This window comes from Carcharodon carcharias, chromosome 13 (assembly GCF_017639515.1).
Source record: "Carcharodon carcharias isolate sCarCar2 chromosome 13, sCarCar2.pri, whole genome shotgun sequence".
NCBI classification, from domain to species: Eukaryota; Metazoa; Chordata; class Chondrichthyes; order Lamniformes; family Lamnidae; genus Carcharodon; species Carcharodon carcharias.
Window position 1 is genome coordinate 62,286,554 of NC_054479.1, and position 19,743 is coordinate 62,306,296.

General features: G+C 42.5%; 1 protein-coding gene across 3 annotated transcripts in view; it reads left to right on the forward strand.

Moving 5' to 3' along the window:
• Window positions 1–19,743, forward strand: part of cabin1 (calcineurin binding protein 1) — a 589,218-nt gene that overhangs the window by 442,550 nt on the left and 126,925 nt on the right. For all 3 annotated transcript variants that reach the window (XM_041202355.1, XM_041202357.1, XM_041202356.1), the window contains exons 30-31: window positions 7,478–7,574; window positions 8,262–8,903. In XM_041202355.1, coding sequence (XP_041058289.1) covers window positions 7,478–7,574; window positions 8,262–8,903 — 739 coding nt within the window. The remainder of the gene's footprint in view (window positions 1–7,477; window positions 7,575–8,261; window positions 8,904–19,743) is intronic.

Below are 19,743 nucleotides of genomic sequence, written 5' to 3' on the forward strand. Positions count from 1 at the left end.
TCCCATGTGCTGCTGTTTGGGACCATATCAAAAGCTTTTTGAAAATCCAAATACACCACATCCACTGGTCCTCCTTTATCTATGCTGCGAGTAACATCCTTAAAAAAAATTTCCAACAGGTTTGTCAAACAAGGGAAAAAATATTCCCCCCCCATCGGAGGGGAAGTGCAGGAGCCGGTGCGGGCAGGCGCGCCTCCGATCGGCGCCCCTGATTGGGGACGCGCTGCCATTTTACGTGGGCGGGCCAATTAAGGTCCGCCCAGCATGATGTCCGCCAGGAAGCGCTATGCACTCCCTGTGCGGGCGCGGAGAGGGGGAGGGTGGTGGGGGGGGGGGGGGGGGGGGGGGGGGGGGGGCGCGGTGGTGGTGGTGAGGATTCCCTCAGCCGAGAGTGCGCTCTTTCGCACGTGCGCATGAAAAGGTGCATTGATCTCCCTGAGACTAAGTGCTGCCTCAGGGAGATTGGCTCCAAATTTAAAAATGTTAGAGACAAAAACAAAATCTGCCTGACATGTCCCCTCATGTGACACTGTCAAATGAGTTATGACATGTCCATCACTTTTAGTGAAACCTTTATTAAATATATAAAAACCCTCATGAAACCTCATCCTGCCCATGGATGAGGTTTCATGCTTTTTCTTAGGCCTGTCTGCTCGCCAACCCTAAGGTTGGATGGGCAGGTCCATTAGTTAAATAAAGTACTTTTTAAGTGGCCTCAGTCGGCAGTTGACAGGTCAGCGGGTGCACAGCTGATTCGGCAGCGCCCCCCCCAACCTAAAATTGAAATGATGTGGGGTGACGTTGGGAGTTCCACCCGGCATCATCCCATGTCATTTTACGCGTTGGCGAGCAGCGCCCCCACCGCGCCCCCCACCCCCCCCCCCCCCACCGCCCCGCTCGCCGACCCTGCCCATTACTCCCTTTTCGTAAATCCATGTTAACTCTGCCCAATCATATCATTATTTTCCAAGTGTCTAGTTATCACATCCCTTACTATTTATACTTGGCTAGCTGGACAGCTAGTTTTCCTCAGCTCACATTTTATATATACATTGAAATGTCTCACTCTACATTGAAATTTTGGAGCACCATCGTTTATCCGACTGTAAATCTCCTGTGCTAGAAACTAGCTGTATGGTATCCTGTTGGCAACTGATGTAATCTGGATGATGCACCAAATTTCTGACAGCACTGCGTTAACATCAGTGTGTAAAAGAGACATTATAAGACGATATTGCTCTGCAGATTGCAAACTTTGCCCTTGGATTGAATCTATACCAATAGTTAATTGTTAATGTTAATTTACAAGCTAATTCTTTACAGTACTCTTTGCAAACCCAGTTATCATGCCACAAAAGAAATGCCTGAAATGGCTATCATAGTTTAGTGGCTATGTCAGTGAACCAATAATCCCAGAGATGCTGATTTCTTGTCACACTATAGTAGTTTGAGAAATTAAATGCAGTTTCTTTTTAATTCTAGAAGTTAACATTTGGTACCAGTAAAAGTGACCTTGAAGCTGTCAGATTATCATTATAACTCAACTGGTTCACTGATGTCTTCTAGGCAAGGGAACTTCCTGTCCTTACTCAGTTTGATGACTTCTACTGTGTGAAATCTGAAGCTAAACTGCTCTCAGGAGTGACCACCTAAACCAGCCAGTTGTATGAAGCTGCTACACAGAATATAGCTTCATCACATGCAGTAGTTCAAGAAAGTGGCCCAACATCATCACCTTAGGGCAGCTAGGAATGGGCAATAAATTGGCAGTGATATCTGCAACCAAAGAAACCAGGAATGCAGAGAAAATCCAAAAGGTCGATCCCAACTATGCAGGAGATACCACGAAAGATTAAAGAAACTTAAGCTCTAGATCCTGGAAAGAAAGAGGTTAATGTGGAACTTCATGTGAGGTATAAATATTAAGTGGGACTAATGGGATAAACCCTGAAAATAGCTTCAAATTAACCAGGAATGTAGGATTAAAGGATTTTAAGTTTAAATGAGAGAAAATTAATTATAAATTTATGAAGAGTAATTTAAAAGGAGTAATTAGAGTAGTAATTTCAGGCAGATGCATTGGTATGTTTAGGATGCAACTAGTTGCTATGTTGGGAAAGTCAGAGTACTAGAGGGATAAGCTCCAATGGCATGTTCTCATCCTTTCTCATATTCCTGTATAGTAATTGGGTGAACCTATAGACTGGGATTTGGATGTTCAGTAACTAGTAAGAAAGGACAGCCGAATGTGTTGATTTGTTAACGTACTAAGCATCTTAGCCTAAATTGATCATCACTCTGATAAATGTTGGCTGGGAGTTTCTGGCCCCAGTGAGATGGATCCTGCCATGGTGGATGTGGCGAGGCAGCCAAAAGACCATTGACTTCAAAAGACTGGAAGACCCACCGGACAGCTGAGCCAGAAAGTCCCACCCAATCTTTAATTTGTTTCTTTTGTTTTGCTGGTGATTTGTAGAAATATCATAAGGCTATTTACAGGGTACTATTGATGAAATTCTAATTTTCTTGCAATTATTTGGCTTTCCTAATAGTTAATGGTCTATGTGGCTGAGGTACAAAAGAACCAAAAAATATTTATTTGAATATCAGAAAAATCTGTCTTCAATGCTAAAACAGCTGCTGCTTCCTTATTTGTTCAACCTATATTTGTTTGGAATCAGCTATTGTTTCAAGTTGGGAAGTAACCTGAAACACTTGGCCTTTTGGGGGAAAAAAGCTGTTGACTGGATCTACTCTTCCTCTTGTATTCAGACTAGATCTGAAATAGGCCAGTCAAGCTTTCTTCTATTATAGGCAAAAGGCATATGTAAGGTAAACAGTTTGAGTTTACCAGTTTTTTTTTAAGCTTTCAGTCCTTTATGGTGTAGTGATAAAGTTTTTTTGAAAGATTCATCATGTTTTTCATGTCATCGGTTTTAGTAAATGTCAAAAAACAAATTGGAGCCATTTGACCACTGCTTTGGATGACAGCCTTGTTATCCTCTTCAATCTGGTGTTGGTCGTCTCAAGCTTTATAGCAGCATGCCACATGAGTTGGCAGGCCTCAGAATTAATGCCAAACAGCATGAATCTTTCCTGTAAACAACACACTTTCTTTATTGTCTTCCATTATTGTATTTTTCTGCATGTGAAGTTTCTTACAGATATTGAAGGAAAGGAATTCTGGCTTTTTGTTACAATCTTGCCTAAAAATGTTCTAAAATCTGTTAAAATAGAATGATTCTAATGTCAATTAACTTAAGGTCCTGATCCAAAGAAACCTTCGTCTCGGTAACTATTACCCCATGGGAAATGAAACACATAGCTAGAGACACAGGCGCATAATTCAAAAATGAGAAAGTAAAAAAAGTGAAGGATGAAAACAGGCCAATATACCTATTTGAAGCCACTTCCTCTGGTATTCTATCTATTATTAATATTGAACATCTCCAGTGCATCCATTTTCAAAGCTTGGTTCAAGACAGACAAATGCAAGTACAGGGAACTCGAGGTGGATTCATTAAAGGTGACATGCTTTCCACAGTGACTAATAAAACTGCAGGTAAAACACCAGGCTTGGATGAACTCTTACTACCTCCTCTAGCGTCAGTCATAAACTGGCCAAAGCTTGGTTCAGTAGGTGGGGTTGTCGGTAGCTGACTTTGATGTAAACTGATATGCACATCCAGTCCCCAACCAATATCCAGGCAATTACATTGCTTCTACTGGTGTAACATTGGCCATTGCCAACTTATGTTGCTTCAAGTGCCAAATCACACAAAGTAGTGCTGCAAACAAACAAATATTCCCATCCCTATATTTAGGAAATAATGATTGCCTTCTTCAAAAGATAGAATGCATGCTCCAAATGGCCTGGACCAATGGAATAGGGCATCAGTCATATTCTGTTGGTTTCAAGTCTCAGCCTTCATGCAGTTTGGCTAGCTCTGCAATCATGCCAGCTGTTGATCAATCTCGGGATGACACCAGGGTTGGAAGTGTAATCAGTAGGCTGAAGTAGCCCCTCCCAACCAGATGGAGTGGCCCTGTAAATGTACTGTAAGACTGTAAAAGCTTCCATGGGTACGTAAAAAGGAAAAGATCAGCAAGAACAAAGAATTTATAATGGAACATTGGGAAATAGCAGAGAAGTTAAATACTACCTTGTGTCTGTCTTCACAGAGGAAAATACAATAAATCTCCCAGAAATAATAGCAAAACCAAAAGGGCCTCGTCAAAATGAGGAACCGAAGTAAATTAATATTAGTAAAAAAGTAGTATTGGAGAAATTAATGGTACTGAAAGTTGATAAATTCCTGGGACCTGATGATCTACATCCCAGAGTGTTGAAAGAGATGGGATTAGAGGTAGTAGATGCATTGGTGGTAATTTTGCAAAATTCTATAGATTCTAGAATGGTGCCTGCAGATTGGAACGTTGCAAATGTAACTACACTGTTTAAGAAGGGAGGGAGAACAAAAACGGGGAACTACAGACCTGTTAGCCTGACGTCAGTAGTAGGGAAAATACTAAAATCTATTATAAAGGATGTGATAACTTGACACTTAGAAAATAACGATCTGATGGGGCAGAGTCAACATGGATATTTGAAAGGGAGATCATGTTTGACAAACCTGTCGGAGTTTTTTGAGGATGTTACTATCAGTATAGATCAGGGGGGATGATTAGATATGGTGTATTTGGATGTTCAGAAGGCTTTTGATAAGGTCCTACACAAGAGATTAGGAAACAAAATTAGAGCACATGGCATGAGAAGTAATACCCTGGCATAGATTGAGGATTGGTTAATGGACAGAAAACAGAGTAGAAATAAAAGGGTCAGTCTCAGATTGGCAGGCTGTGACTAGTGGGGTGTCGCAAGGATCAGCACTTGGACCCCAGCTGTCCACAATCTATATCAATGATTTGAATGTGGGAACTAAATATAATATTTCCAAGTTTATGGATGACACAAAACTAGGCAGGAATGTGTGTTGTGAGGAGGATGCAAAGAGGCTTCAAGGGGATTTAAATGTGCTCAGTGTGTGGGCAAGAACATGGCAGTTGGAGTATAATGTGGATAAGTGTGTGGTTATCCACTTTGGTAGAAGGAATGGACGTGCAGAGTATTTCTTAAATGGTGAGAAATTGGAAAGTGTTGATGCCCAAAGGGACCTGGTGTCCTTATTCGTAAGTCACTAAGAACTAACATGTAGGTGCAATAAGCAATTAGGAAGCAAATGGTATTTTGGCTTTTATTGCAAGAGGATTTGGGTACAGGAGTGAAGATGTCTTGTTTCAACTGTATAGAACCTTGGTTAGACTGCACTTGGAGTATTGTGCACAGTTTTGGTCCCCTTACCTAAGGAAGGAGGGACTTGCCATTGAGGGAGTGCAGAGGAGGTTTACCAGACCTATTCCTGGGATGGTGGGACTGTCCCATGAGGAGATATTGAGGAGATTGGGCCTGTATCCTCTAGAGTTTAGAAGAATGAGGCATGATCTCATTTCAACTTACAAGATTCTTAAAGGGCTAGGCAGGGTAGATGCAGAAACAATGTTTCCCCTGGCTAGGGCTTCTAGAACCAGGGGACTATTTAGGACTGAGATAAGGAGGAATTTCTTCACTCAGAGGGTAGTGAATTTTTCTGTATCCCAGAGGGCTGTGGCAGCTCAGTCGTTAAGTATGTTCAAGGTAGAGATTGATAGATTTCTAGATACTAATGACATCAAAGGATATGGGAACAGTGCGGAACAATGGCGTTGAGGTAGATGATCAGCCATGATCTAGTTGAATGGTGGAACAGGCTTGAGGGGCTAAATGGCCTACTCCTGCTCCTATGTACAATGTGGGTAAGAATTCAAGTAAAAAGTTTCTAGCTATATGTCATTGTGTTCTTATCTTATGCTGTAGTGAAAGTTAAAGGAATGAAACTGTCTACCAATCAGACTGACTATTTTATCTCTTTTTTCAATTTTCCCTCGATTGCCTCATCTAAAAGTGCTGAGTTATAATTCCAATGATCCAAGTGATCACTTGTCTGAACACAATCCCATCAGTTATACATGGGATGAGGGATCAGGGCTGGGGGTGGGCGCAATGAGAACCAATTCTTCTGTTCCCACTCAATATCCACATACTTTTATGTCCATTTCCAGCTTAGAAACCAAAAGTTAGGCTTCTTTCCCTTTCCATAATCCAGGGACAATGAAGCTTTTCGTCTTTTGTCAGCCCAAGCTAAATGAACACAGACTAAGAGCTTTCCTTTTCTGTATGGTTCATTACCCAAACATATGATGGATTTACTCAATGAGCCACCATGGAGGTAAGTTTTCAAAGGTATTTAATTTAAAAATCAGTAACTCCTTTGCATAACTTAAGAGTTGAAGAATCTTGGTGCTGGGGACAGGAACGTTTTTCCATGTATTGTAATCTGGAGTGTGCCATATTTCAGTCATGGTATCGCAATGAAGAGTTCATTCCTTCCACATTGTATTAAAAATGTCTTTGTGGCTTGAATGAGACATGATTGTTTTGTGTTGAATTAACTTACCTTTGTGCAGTTAGCTCACATACAAGTAAACAAGATAAAGACTGCCCTAATTTTTAAATTGATGCATTTATATTTAACAACAACAGCTTGAGCCCATATAAAGCATTTAATGTAGTATAATATCCTAAGATGCTTCACGAAAACGTAATCAGACACAAATTGACAGCAAGCCAATGAAGGAGATATTAAGACAGGTGACTAAAGGCTTGGTCAAAGAGTCCGGTTTCAATGATCCTCTAAAGAAGGAGAGAAAAGTAGAGAAGTTTTGGAAGGAAATTCCAGAGCTTAGCACCTGGACAGATGAAGGCATGACCACCAGAGATGGGGCAAAAGAAAGGGGAAATGCAAAGAGTTGATAAGTGGTGTTCTCAGAAGGTTGAAGGTTACAGAGATGGGAAAGGGCAAAGCCATGGAGAGATTTGAATATGAGAATGCGAATTTTCATATTCTGGTATAGTGAACTGGGCAACAATATAGATCAGTGAGCACAAGGGTGATGGGTGAACAGGACTTTCAGAGAAAAGAGACTTTCACCCTTTGCTGGGTTCGTTCTTGGGTCCCAATGATTGAAACTATGTTGTAACTCAAAATATCCAGCCCCCAAGTCTTGAATAAGACATTATGACAGAACAAATTGATGACATGTCCTTTGAATCACTATAGTTAATGTCCAACTGGTTTTACTGACTTTGAAATGCAGTGATCCATTGAGCATCTTCACACTGAAACATAAACAAAATCTGGAATATTTGCAGACATTCAGATGAGAGACGTGATTTTTTTTCTTTTGTGGAATTTGATTGAAATTTGACTTCAGCTGTTATAAAGGAAGTGGTTCATAAAGAAGTTCGTTCGCTGTGGTTCCATTAATTGGATGCATTGCATTCTGTTGTCATAGTGTTTCTCTCTGGTTTTTCTCACAGGAAGTATTTGCGTGATGTGGATCGTCAAGTGCTTGCCAAGCGGGCGTTAATTTTCACAGTAAAAGTGCTTGAGGACAACTTGAAGGAATTATCTGGGGTAATTGTACTTACTATTAAATCATTAATTGCCAGGAGTATTTTGATGGGCGTTTTCCCCAGTGGATGCTATGTAAGACTGGCCTGCAGTACTCCCCAACCTAGTTTGTTTTCTCTCTCTCCTGGTAGAAGTAACACCTCCAGAAAGATTGGTTGGGAACTTGGTATAAATGTCAAAGCTGTGCCATCAGGGTGCTAACATCTGATTGTTTTTTGGTTTTTTTTAAGTTGCGCTTTTATTTCTAATGCTTTTTAAGCTTGTTGATGCAACTCTGTGACCTATTCAAAGCAGTTGTGGTTCTGATGGGGTGGAGTGAACTCTCCTTTAACAACTGGTTGGAATCCCATGCTGTCAGAAGCCGGTTTTCAATAAGTGCACTAAGAAGGCAATTGTTCCTGGTAGTGGTAGGAGTGTTGGAGTATAAGATTTAAGGTGACAACCATGTGATTAAAGAGCAAATGATTTAATACCTAGAAAGAAAGTACAGAGAGAGTCTTTTCCTAACCTGCACAGACTTGAGGCTATGAATGTCTGCAGTGTTTTAAAAAAGATGGATGCAGATTTGTTGAGGAGAAAGGGAAGTATTTGCCGTTCCAAGAAAGGGAAAGGCATCAAGTCCAAGTGTTTGACGGTTAACTGGATCCATATAACAAATGTTTACCTCCATTGTTCTATCTTACTGCTTAGATTTCTGAAGACCAGATTCCAAAATCTTCAGGTTCTCCAATGGGGGAGATGACAACAGATGTTTCAAACAAACCCACTGCTGAGGAGCACAAGGGTGTTGTAGCCAAGAAGCTCACCAACTCTGATGGGCCTTCAAGAAATACAGAAAATGGGGTGAAGGATATTCCAAGAGGCCAGTCCCCACAGGCTATGAACATGGAGCAAGGGGACAAAAATAATGCAGCATTGTGTGACATTAGCAAAGTATGCATTGGCATAGAGGAACCAATGGAACTTGATGGCTCCGTTGAACAGGGAAAATTGGATTTTTCATTCAAACCTCCCAGTGGTTTGGAAGCAGAACACAACAAAATTGTTGGCGCTATTGAAGGGAAGAGTCCTGAATGCAAACCTGCTGAACTGTCTTTGGAAGAGTTGAGCATCAGCTCAAAGCAGCAGGGATCAACAGGAACGTCACATGTCATGGCCAGTCAAGTGGTCAGAAAAACAGGCAGGAAGAGAAAACTGATAGATGACACAGAATCTGGGAAAACACTGCTGTTAGATGCATACAGGGTCTGGCAGCAAGGTCAAAAGGTTATGACTGTTGATCTTGGAAAGATTGAAAAAATCATGTCGGAGACCTACATGCTAATTAAACAGGTATAGTAACATTATAATAATAACAAAAAAACTGCGGATGCTGGAAATCCAAAACAAAAACAGAATTACCTGGAAAAACTCAGCAGGTCTGGCAGCATCGGCGGAGAAGAAAAGAGTTGACGTTTCGAGTCCTCATGACCCTTCGACAGAACTTGAGTTCGAGTCCAGGAAAGAGCTGAAATATAAGCTGGTTTAAGGTGTGTGTGTGGGGGGCGGAGAGATAGAGAGACAGAGAGGTGGAGGGGGTTGGTGTGGTTGTAGCGACAAACAAGCAGTGATAGAAGCAGATCATCAAAAGATGTCAACAACAATAGTACAATAGAACACATAGGTGTTAAAGTTAAAGTTGGTGATATTATCTAAACGAATGTGCTAATTAAGAATGGATGGTAGGGCACTCAAGGTATAGCTCTAGTGGGTTTTTTTTTTTATTTTACATAATGGAAATAGGTGGGAAAAGGAAAATCTTTATAATTTATTGGGAAAAAAAAGAAGGGGGAAACAGAAAGGGGGTGGGGATGGGGGAGGGGACTCACGACCTAAAGTTGTTGAATTCAATATTCAGTCCGGAAGGCTGTAAAGTCCCTAGTCGGAAGATGAGGTGTTGTTCCTCCAGTTTGCGTTGGGCTTCACTGGAACAATGCAGCAAGCCAAGGACAGACATGTGGGCAAGAGAGCAGGGTGGAGTGTTAAAATGGCAAGCGACAGGGAGGTTTGGGTCATTCTTGCGGACAGACCGCAGGTGTTCTGCAAAGCGGTCGCCCAGTTTACGTTTGGTCTCTCCAATGTAGAGGTCTCTCCTCTACATTGGAGAGACCAAACGTAAACTGGGCGACCGCTTTGCAGAACACCTGCGGTCTGTCCGCAAGAATGACCCAAACCTCCCTGTCGCTTGCCATTTTAACACTCCACCCTGCTCTCTTGCCCACATGTCTGTCCTTGGCTTGCTGCATTGTTCCAGTGAAGCCCAACGCAAACTGGAGGAACAACACCTCATCTTCCGACTAGGGACTTTACAGCCTTCCGGACTGAATATTGAATTCAACAACTTTAGGTCGTGAGTCCCCTCCCCCATCCCCACCCCCTTTCTGTTTCCCCCTTCTTTTTTTTCCCAATAACTTATAAAGATTTTCCTTTTCCCACCTATTTCCATTATATAAAATAAAAAAAAAACCCACTAGAGCTATACCTTGAGTGCCCTACCATCCATTCTTAATTAGCACATTCGTTTAGATAATATCACCAACTTTAACTTTAACACCTATGTGTTCTATTGTACTATTGTTGTTGACATCTTTTGATGATCTGCTTCTATCACTGCTTGTTTGTCGCTACAACCACACCAACCCCCTCCACCTCTCTGTCTCTCTATCTCTCCGCCCCCCACACACACACCTTAAACCAGCTTATATTTCAGCTCTTTCCTGGACTCGAACTCAAGTTCTGTCGAAGGGTCATGAGGACTCGAAACGTCAACTCTTTTCTTCTCCGCCGATGCTGCCAGACCTGCTGAGTTTTTCCAGGTAATTCTGTTTTTGTTATAGTAACATTATTGTGTTTTAAACTTAGTTCTTAAGAGAAGTATTTAACATTATTTAAAAATGATCAATTAAAATGTATACTAAAGAACTCTAACTCCTCCAGAGTGAAATCAACAGATTGCTCCTGGTAAGGTGTCCCAGTATTAAGCTCCTTGTACAGATACACTTGATTGTGCTGTAAATCTTCATACATTTTGACAGCCTGCTTGATGTGCTGCATGGCTTAGCATCACAATGGCATTGTGCTAGGATGTGTATATGTAACTTATTAAAAAGTCTTATTTACATCAAAGTGAACAAAAGGAGGAATAGGGCGTCTGGGGGCCAGCTGAGTGTCCCTGATGAAGTTGAGGAAAAGGAGAATTGGTCAATAAGCTGACTGATTCCTCACCAGGTAGAATTGAAGGAGATTTTGCACTCCACAACTGGGATGACAGGGCGGTCAAGATGTGTATTTGTGCAGTAATTTCCCAGGAAGTAAATACATTTCACGTGAGGTGATATTAGTTTTGCATAAAGAACTGACCTCTGCTCATATGGAAGGTAGTCTACGATTTCATATCTAATGCTTGCTGAGAGCAAACTGCCTCATCAGAGAAAATGCAACTAATTTGTAAACTTTCCAGTATACCCAAGTGAGAGAAGTAAAATGTATTTTTTTTCTAGGCCTGCCTATAAGGACATTGGCGAGATATTTTTCTTTCATCAGTGCAGTGTTGTGTAATATGTGCGCATGGAATAGGATACAAAAATACAGTTTTCTGTTGAATGGATTGTGAATATTTCACCAAGCAACGTTTCCAAAATTTTAACATGGGCCCTGATATTTACTGGAGTAAAGGAGTTATGATGGGATGGTTTCATGACAGTGTGCATCTTTGCCCTTCAATAGGCTCTCCCTGCAGAAGCCAGCCTGATTAACAGGCTCGGCACCCTACCAGGCAAGGAACATTGTCAAGGAGGCCACAGGCCTGAAGCAGCTAGGAGACCTGGTTAATGGTAGCCTTTATTTCTGGGGTGGCGGCAGGGGGAAATGTATATTTCTGATGGTGGGCAGGGAAGAAGGTAAGCTGAATGGACTAGAAGTAAGCACTGCTGCTTTCGGACGTGTGAAGATGCTTATCTTTTACCCTTGCCTCCCTTTCTTTGCCATGATTCCCAAGGGCTAGGAAACTCAGCCTGCCAGGGTTGTAGCTGAAAAATAGGTTAAATTGGAGATACATAGCCTCATTATAATATTTAATTGATTTACCTGCCTCCTTGGATGGGGGTTGATGCCAGTCTTTTATCCTGCTTTTGTTAAACCCAGAAGTGGTTGGGTTGGGTTTCAGTTTTTTTTTTATTTTTCACATCTTACCTCTTATTTATTCATTCATGGGATGTTGGGCGTCCCTGGCCACGCCAGCATTTGTTGCCTCTCCCTAATTTCCCTTGAGAAGGTGGTGCTGAGCCACTTTCTTGAACCGCTGGAGTCCCTGTGATGCAGGTACACCTACAGCGCTGTTAGGGAGGGCGTTTCAGCATTTTGACCCAATGACCGTGAAGGAATGGCGATATAGTTCCAAGTCAGGATGATGATTGGCTTTGAGGGGAACTTCCAGGTGGTAGTGTTCCCATGTGTCTGCTGCCCTTGCCCTTCTAGTGGTAGAAGTCATGGGTTTGGAAAGTGCTGTCGAAGGAGCTTTGGTAAGTTGCTGCAGTGCATCTTGTAGATGGTGCACACTACTGCCATTGTGTGTCGGTGGTGGAGGGAGTGAATGTTTGTGGATGGGATACCAATCAAGCGGGTTGCTTTGTCCTGGATGATGTCAAGCTTCTTAAGTGTTGTTGGAGCTGCACTCATCCAGGCAAATGGAGAATATTCTATCACACTCCTGACTTGTGTCTTGTAGATGGTGGACAGGCTTTGAGGAGTCAGGAGGTGAGTTACTCATTGCAGAATTCCCAGCCTCTGACCTGCTCTTGCAACCACAGTATTTATGTGGCTGGCCCAGTTCAGTTTCTGGTCAGCGGGAAATTCCAGGATGTTGATAGTGGGGGATTCAACGATGGCAATGCCATTGGATGTCAAGGGGTGATGGTTAGATTTTCTCTTGTTGGACATGGTCATTGCCTGGCACTTGTGTGGTGCGAATGTTTGAAACATGCATAAAACCTGACCTAAACCCACCTGCTTTGGGTGGGTAAAACTATCCCATATAGTTTTTTTTATAAGTAGTCACTGTGAAGATGTAGAATGCAACATTTGGGATTTGTTCTTGGGTCTCAACTTTACACCATACTTGTTAATGACTTGAGTGAAGAAATAGTAAGAGGTAGGTCCAAGTTTGCAGATGACACTAAATTAGGAGGGATAGTTAAGTGGTGCATATGGGAGCAGGAAGCTCCAAGGGAAACTGACTGATTAAGAGAATGAGCAAAACTATTGCAAGTGGAATTCAGTGTGGATAAGTGCGAAAACATTGACTTTGGACCTAAGAAAGATAAATTGCGTTATTTCCTAAAATGGTAAGAAACTAGGAACTTGGGTAAGTAAAGGAGTTTCCATGTTAAAGTGCACAATTCATTAAATGGTTACAAAAGCAATCAAAAAGGCGAGTGAAATGTTGCCCTTCATCTCAAGGGAGTTGGAATACAAAGGGGAAGATGTTATTTTCAGTTGTACAGAACCTTGGCCAGATCTCATTTGGAGCACTGCGTTCAGTTCTGGGTATCACACCTCAAGAATATGTAGGCCTTGTAGGGGTTACAGTCCAGATTCACCAAAATGATAACAAGTGGGAATCATAGTTAAAAACTCTCCACTGTTGGGGTCATACCTAGCACTAAGGAAGTGGTTGTGGTTGTTGGAGTCCAGTCATCTTGGCCCCAGGATACTGCTGAAGGAATTTCTGGGCCCGAATGTCTTCAGCTACTTCATCAATGACCTTCCCTCCATCATAAGGTCAGAAGTGGGGATGTTTGCTTATGATTGCACAAAGCTGCATACATGAAGTGAGTTGTATATTGCCCAAGCTGGTTTGTTTAAAAAAAAGTTCCAGATCTAATGGGCCATTCCAAGCACAAGTCAATGAGATAAAAACAAAAAAACTGCGGATGCTGGAAATCCAAACCAAAAACAAAAACAGAATTACCTGGAAAAACTCAGCAGGTCTGGCAGCATCGGCGGAGAAGAAAAGAGTTGACGTTTCGAGTCCTCATGACCCTTCAACAGAACTTGAGTTCGAGTCCAAGAAAGAGTTGAAATATAAGCTTATATTTGAGTTATATGAGTTTTCAAAGTGTCTTTTTGAAAGGAAGTGAGAAATGGAGAAAATTTGAAAAAGCGCCTGTCAGTGGGAGGGTTGGGGATCTGGGCCTGGTGCTATTATCTGATGGTTAGCTTGTTGCTGCAGCATTAATTTATGTGTAATCCCCTTGTTGTGCAGCTGGGACCCTTGGAAGTCAATACCCTAATGGGCAGGATTTTACCCTTGGCAGGGGTGCTGGGCAGAGATGGTTGGGATGCCGATCACCGCCCTCAATTGGCACTGCACCATGATTTTATGTGGGTGGGCCAATGAAGGCTCGCCCAGCATGGAACGCAAGCAGCAGTGCTCAGGGCTGCCTGTGCAAAGGTGGGGGGAGAGAGCGAGCAGGCCTATCACGAACTTTGTGCACGCACGCAAAAGAACGTTTAAATCTCCCTGAGGCACGGAGCTGCCTCAGGGAGATGAAGTGCTCTTTGAAAAAAAACTTAAATGAACAAAATAAAACTGTAATAAAACAAATCCCCTCATATTTTTAATTCAAGTGTGAAATTTTTGTTTTATTTTTATTTGCTTTAGGAAGCCTCATCCCGCCTGTGGGTGAGGTTCCCTAAAAAGTGCAAAGGCTGCTTGGCGTTTTCGCCAGCGTAAAATTGAAATTAATTACCTTATTAAAGGCCTTAATAGGCCTTTTAATTGGTGGGCATGCGCTGGAACAAAACAGCGCGGGACCACGCGTTGACATCAGGACGCTTGCCCGACATCATCGTGCGTCATTTTATGCTCGGCAGGATCAGGCGTGCGTGCTCTCACTGAGCTCAGTTTTCTGCCCAACATGTTCTTCAGCACTCACTTTAAACAGTAGGATTGAGAGGAAAGAAACTTGAAATATGCTGAATAAAACCAAAGAATGTGAGTGTGTGCCGATTGCTTTTAAAAGGGGCTGCCAACGTGAGACCCATTTCGAATAAGTCACCTTGTGTCAAGTAGTTAGGATTTTCATTTTAAAACCAGAATGTAGGAGATTTATTTATAATAGCTTAACAAAAACATATTATTTACGAAATGCATTTATAGAAACGGAATACCAGGACAGAAGGTAATGTTACAATGTGACTGCATCACCCGCTAAAGGATTTAATGAGAATCTAAAAGGAGCCCCAAAAACCAACAAGTAGCCCTCGAGAAAGTTTCAAAAAGAGCCTTTTGAGGTGTGGTGGCGGGGGATATTTTGACCCTGGTACCAATGATGATTTTTGAAATTAATTGACAATTTGGCTTCATTTAGGTTCACCTGTGCCTGCTTTGATCTGTTATCTCCTGTTTTTGTTTGGGATAATCACGGGATTGCCTGTTGGTGACCTGTTTAGAAATTATACCGGTTAGATCATTAGTCCCCAGTTGGGACAAGAGCTAAATACTGTGGATGATAGAGTTCTAAAATAATGACAGAAAATGCTGGAAATACTCAGCAGGTCTGGCAGTTTCAATGGAGGGAGTTAATGTTTTGGGTCTGTGACCTTTCATCAGAAAGGTTTTAATGCAATCCCACAGCTTCCAACCTGATAGTCGCCCAACCTCGGACGGCCCGCTTCTACCTCCTACCCAAAATCCACAAACAGAACAGTCCCGGTAGACCGATCATGTCAGCTTGCTTCTGCCCCACAGAACTCATTTCTCGTTATCTTGACTCCCTTCTCCCTCCCCTTGTCCAGTCCCTTCCCACCTACATCCGTGATTCCTCTGACACTTTACGTCACATCAACAATTTCCAGTTCCCTGGCCCCAACCGCTTCCTCTTCACCATGGACGTCCAATCCCTCTACACCTCCATCCCCCACCAGGATGGTCTGAGGGCCCTTAGCTTCTTCCTCGAACAGAGGCCTGAACAATCCCCATCCACCACTACTCTCCTCCGTCTGGCTGAACTTGTTCTCACACTGAACAATTTCTCCTTCAACTCCTCTCACTTCCTCCAAATAAAAGGTGTGGCTATGGGTACCCGCATGGGCCCCAGCTATGCCTGTCTCTTTATGGGGTACGTGGAACATTCCTTGTTCCATTCCTACTCCGGCCCCCTTCCACAACTCTTTCTCCGGTACATCAATGATTACTTCTGTGCTGCTTCATGCTCTCGTTGGGACTTGGTAAAATTTATCAATTTTGCTTCCAATCTCCACCCCTCCATCATTTTCACGTGGTCCATCTCTGACACTTCCCTTCCCTTCCTTGACCTTTCTGTCTCAATCTTTGGTGATAGACTGTCCACCAATATCCATTACAAGCCTACCGACTCCCGCAGCTACCTTGACTACAGCCCCTCACACCCCACTTCCTGTAAGGACTCCATCCCATTCTCTCAGTTCCTTCGCTTCCGTCGCATCTGTTCTGATGATGCTACCTTCAAAAACAGTTCCTCTGACATGTCCTCCTTCTTCCTTAACCGAGGTTTTCCACCCACAGTCGTTGACAGGGCCCTGAACCGTGTCTGGCCCATCTCCCGCGCATCCGCCCTCACGCCTTCTCCTCCCTCCCAGAAACATGATAGGGTCACCCTTGTCCTCACTTATCATCTCACCAGCCTCCGCATTCAAAGGATCATCCTCCGCCATTTCCGCCAACTCCAGCATGATGCCACCACCAAACACATCTTCCCTTCACCCCCCCTGTCGGCATTCCGTAGGGATCGTTCCCTCCGGGACACCCTGGTCCAATCCTCCATCACCCCCTACTCCTCAACCCCCACATATGGCACCACCCCATGCCCACGCAAAAGATGTAACACCTGCCCCTTCATTTCCTCTCTCCTCACCGTCCAAGGGCCCAAACACTCCTTTCAAGTGAAGCAGCATTTCACTTGCATTTCCCCCAACTTAGTCTACTGCATTCGTTGCTCCCAATGTGGTCTCCTCTACATTGGAGAGACCAAACGTAAACTGGACGTTCGCTTTGCAGAACACCTGCGGTCTGTCCGCAAGAATGACCCAAACCTCCCTGTCGCTTGCCATTTTAACACTCCACCCTGCTCTCTTGCCCACATGTCTGTCCTTGGCTTGCTGCATTGTTCCAGTGAAGCCCAACGCAAACTGGAGGAACAGCACCTCATCTTCCGACTAGGCACTTTACAGCCTTCCGGACTGAATATTGAATTCAACAACTTTAGGTCGTGAGCTCCCTCCTCCATCCCCACCCCCTTTCTGTTTCTTCCCCCTTCCTTTTGTTTTTTCCAATAAATTATATAGATTTTTCTTTTCCCTCCTATTTCCATTATTTTTAAATATTTTTAAATCTTTTATGCTCCCCCCACCCCCACTAGAGCTATACCTTAATTCCCCAACCATCCATTCTTAATTAGCACATTCGTTTAGATATATATCACCAACTTCAACACCTATGTGTTCTTTTGTTCTGTTGTCTGTGACATCTTTTGATGATCTGTTTCTATTACTGCTTGCTTGTCCCTACAACCACACCCTCCCTCCACTTCTTCCCCCACCACCCCCCACCTCCACACACACACACACACAAACACACACACACAACTTAAACCAGCTTATATTTCACCCCTTCCTTGGATGCACCTAGTTCTATTGAAGGGTCATGAGGACTCGAAACATCAACTCTTATCTTCTCCACCGATGCTGCCAGACCTGTTGAGTTTTTCCAGGTAATTCTGTTTTTGTTTTAGGTTTTAATGCAAGATCATCAACTTGAAATGTTAACTCTGTTTCTTTCTCCACAGATGCTGCGAAACCTGCTGAGTTTTCCCAGCATTTACTCCCTTTGTTTTATGTCCCCAACTGGGACTATACTTCTTTACAAGTTAATGCATTGAGTGTTGCGGGCAGAAGGGGTAGGTTAAAGGCCATTTCATAGCAATGTTCTGAACACAGCAGTCAGATTCCAGTTGATGATTTTAGAAAGCTGTCATATGGAGTAATCCTCAGACATTTATTAAACATTACTATCTAGATCAGACAGCAGCACATGATAATTTATTTGCCAGACACATCCTGTCAGTTTGTGTTCTCAGCACGCCTCCTTAATTGGCACTGATTTGATATGCTGATTAATGAAGAAGGAGAAATTACCAGCTGGTATGGTCATTTTCATTTGAATTATATACCCATCTCCAACTACTGCAATCACGCCCCTACAGCCCTCACCTCCTACTGGCCAATTCTGGTCTCTTGTGCACCCCAATTTTAATTGTTCCATTGTGCCTTAGGTGCCTAGTTTTACGGTCTTCAGTTTTTTACTTGCACCTTTCTGCTTTCTACCTCTCTCTTCTCTATGATGGTCCTTAAAACCTATCCCGTTGCCATACTTTTGGTCATCTGTCCTAGTATCACAGTATGTGGCTCCAGATGAAACTTTGTTTGATAAGGCTTCTGTGAAGCAACTTGAGACATTTTATGACATTAAAGGTGCTATATAATTTGTTGCGTGTAGGTTTTTTTAATCAAACGTGCTCAAATTCTGCAGCTTTACATAACATTGGTAGGGACCTACACACCATACTGGCAACTGTAAGGTCATGACCACGTTTTTTTCTGAGTACTGGGTATGTGGCTTCCCCAAAAAAAGTCAAGCAATGGCAGATTTTTGTGGTGCACTGAAGGATTAAAGAAAATGCTAAAAAGTAGGTAATCTATTATTTCACAGCTTCAGACAAACCACAGAATGTTTTTATATCTATTTTTCCTCTGTTTCTCTCAAACAATAAAATCTCTCATAATTTTTCCTAATGTAATTTTAGATAGGGCATTATTGTATATTTAAAATGGACTTCAGTCAGTAGTAGCTCTTGAGGAAGCTCCTTGTACCTGTAGCATGAGGACTGTGCCAATACTTTTGAACTCAAGTTAATTAAATAGTTATCTTTTGAAGAATGATGGCTATTTGATCTGTAAACTCCAAGACATCACAAATATTTTGTTCATAGGCAACAATGAATGTATGCAGTTTTCAGACTGGAGAAATAGAGTCATTATCTATCATGGCTGATATAGCAGAGAATGTGTTGAAAGTAAGGGTGCCTTTGCAATTAATACCTGTCATGTGATATAACTCCTTTAATCCACTGTGTTGTACTCTGCCTTGGAGACCCAGATGAATGTTATAAATGGGTGCAGGTCTTCCTTGTTTTACCAGTTATCTCTCCCTCAACATTATTTTTCCATATTGAGTCATAATTATAATTTTTAAAGGCTCCCTATTTTAAGACAGTTTAAGGCAGAGCGCAAGTTAAATCTTTGTGTTGCTGATTGCTCTATTATATTCCTTTCCACTTTAATTATAAATCTTGTAAATGAATTTGGGCATAGTTAGAGCTTAAATAGTGACACTGAGGTGTTTTCTGCCTTTTGAGGACTGCAGAAGATCATGGTGGGCAGCCTCACTTGCAAAATAACTGGTAAAATAGTATTTTTTAAAATGTTCATGCGATGTGGGTGTTGCGGGGAAGGCCAGCATTTATTGCCCATCCCTAATTGCCCTTGAGTAGGTGCTGGTGAGCTGCTGCCTTGAACCACTGCAGTCCATGCAGCACCGACAGTACTGTTAGGAATAATTGTTAATACTCCAGATAACTTATGTTAGAGGAGTTAGTTAACAGAATGTGTAATTTGTGTAAATTCCTGACTGCAGGAGCCACATGTCTGCCCCAAGGATTTTAAAACATAATCCCTTGTTCTGCTGTTCTCTGCAATTGGCTATATTTGCCTTCCCCTTCTTTGTATTTCTCTCTCTCTCTCTCCGTCTGTTTTTGTTACCCTCCTCTTGGGACCAGAATCATAGAATTGAGTAAATGCAGAAAGGCTGGAGGGTAGCAAAGGATTGAGTTGTCAACATATGCACGACCTTTGGCCTGATTTGCAGTCTTGGTGTTGGTTCTTCTGATGTCAAGTGCAGGTGGGCTGAGTCCTGAATAATGTTAGTATGAGGGTGCAGGGATAAATGTGTAATAATGTCTGAGTTGGGGAGTGTCAGTGCGACATGTAGACTTTTAACTTGGCACGGGAAAGGAAAATTCGAGAACAGTTGGAAGGT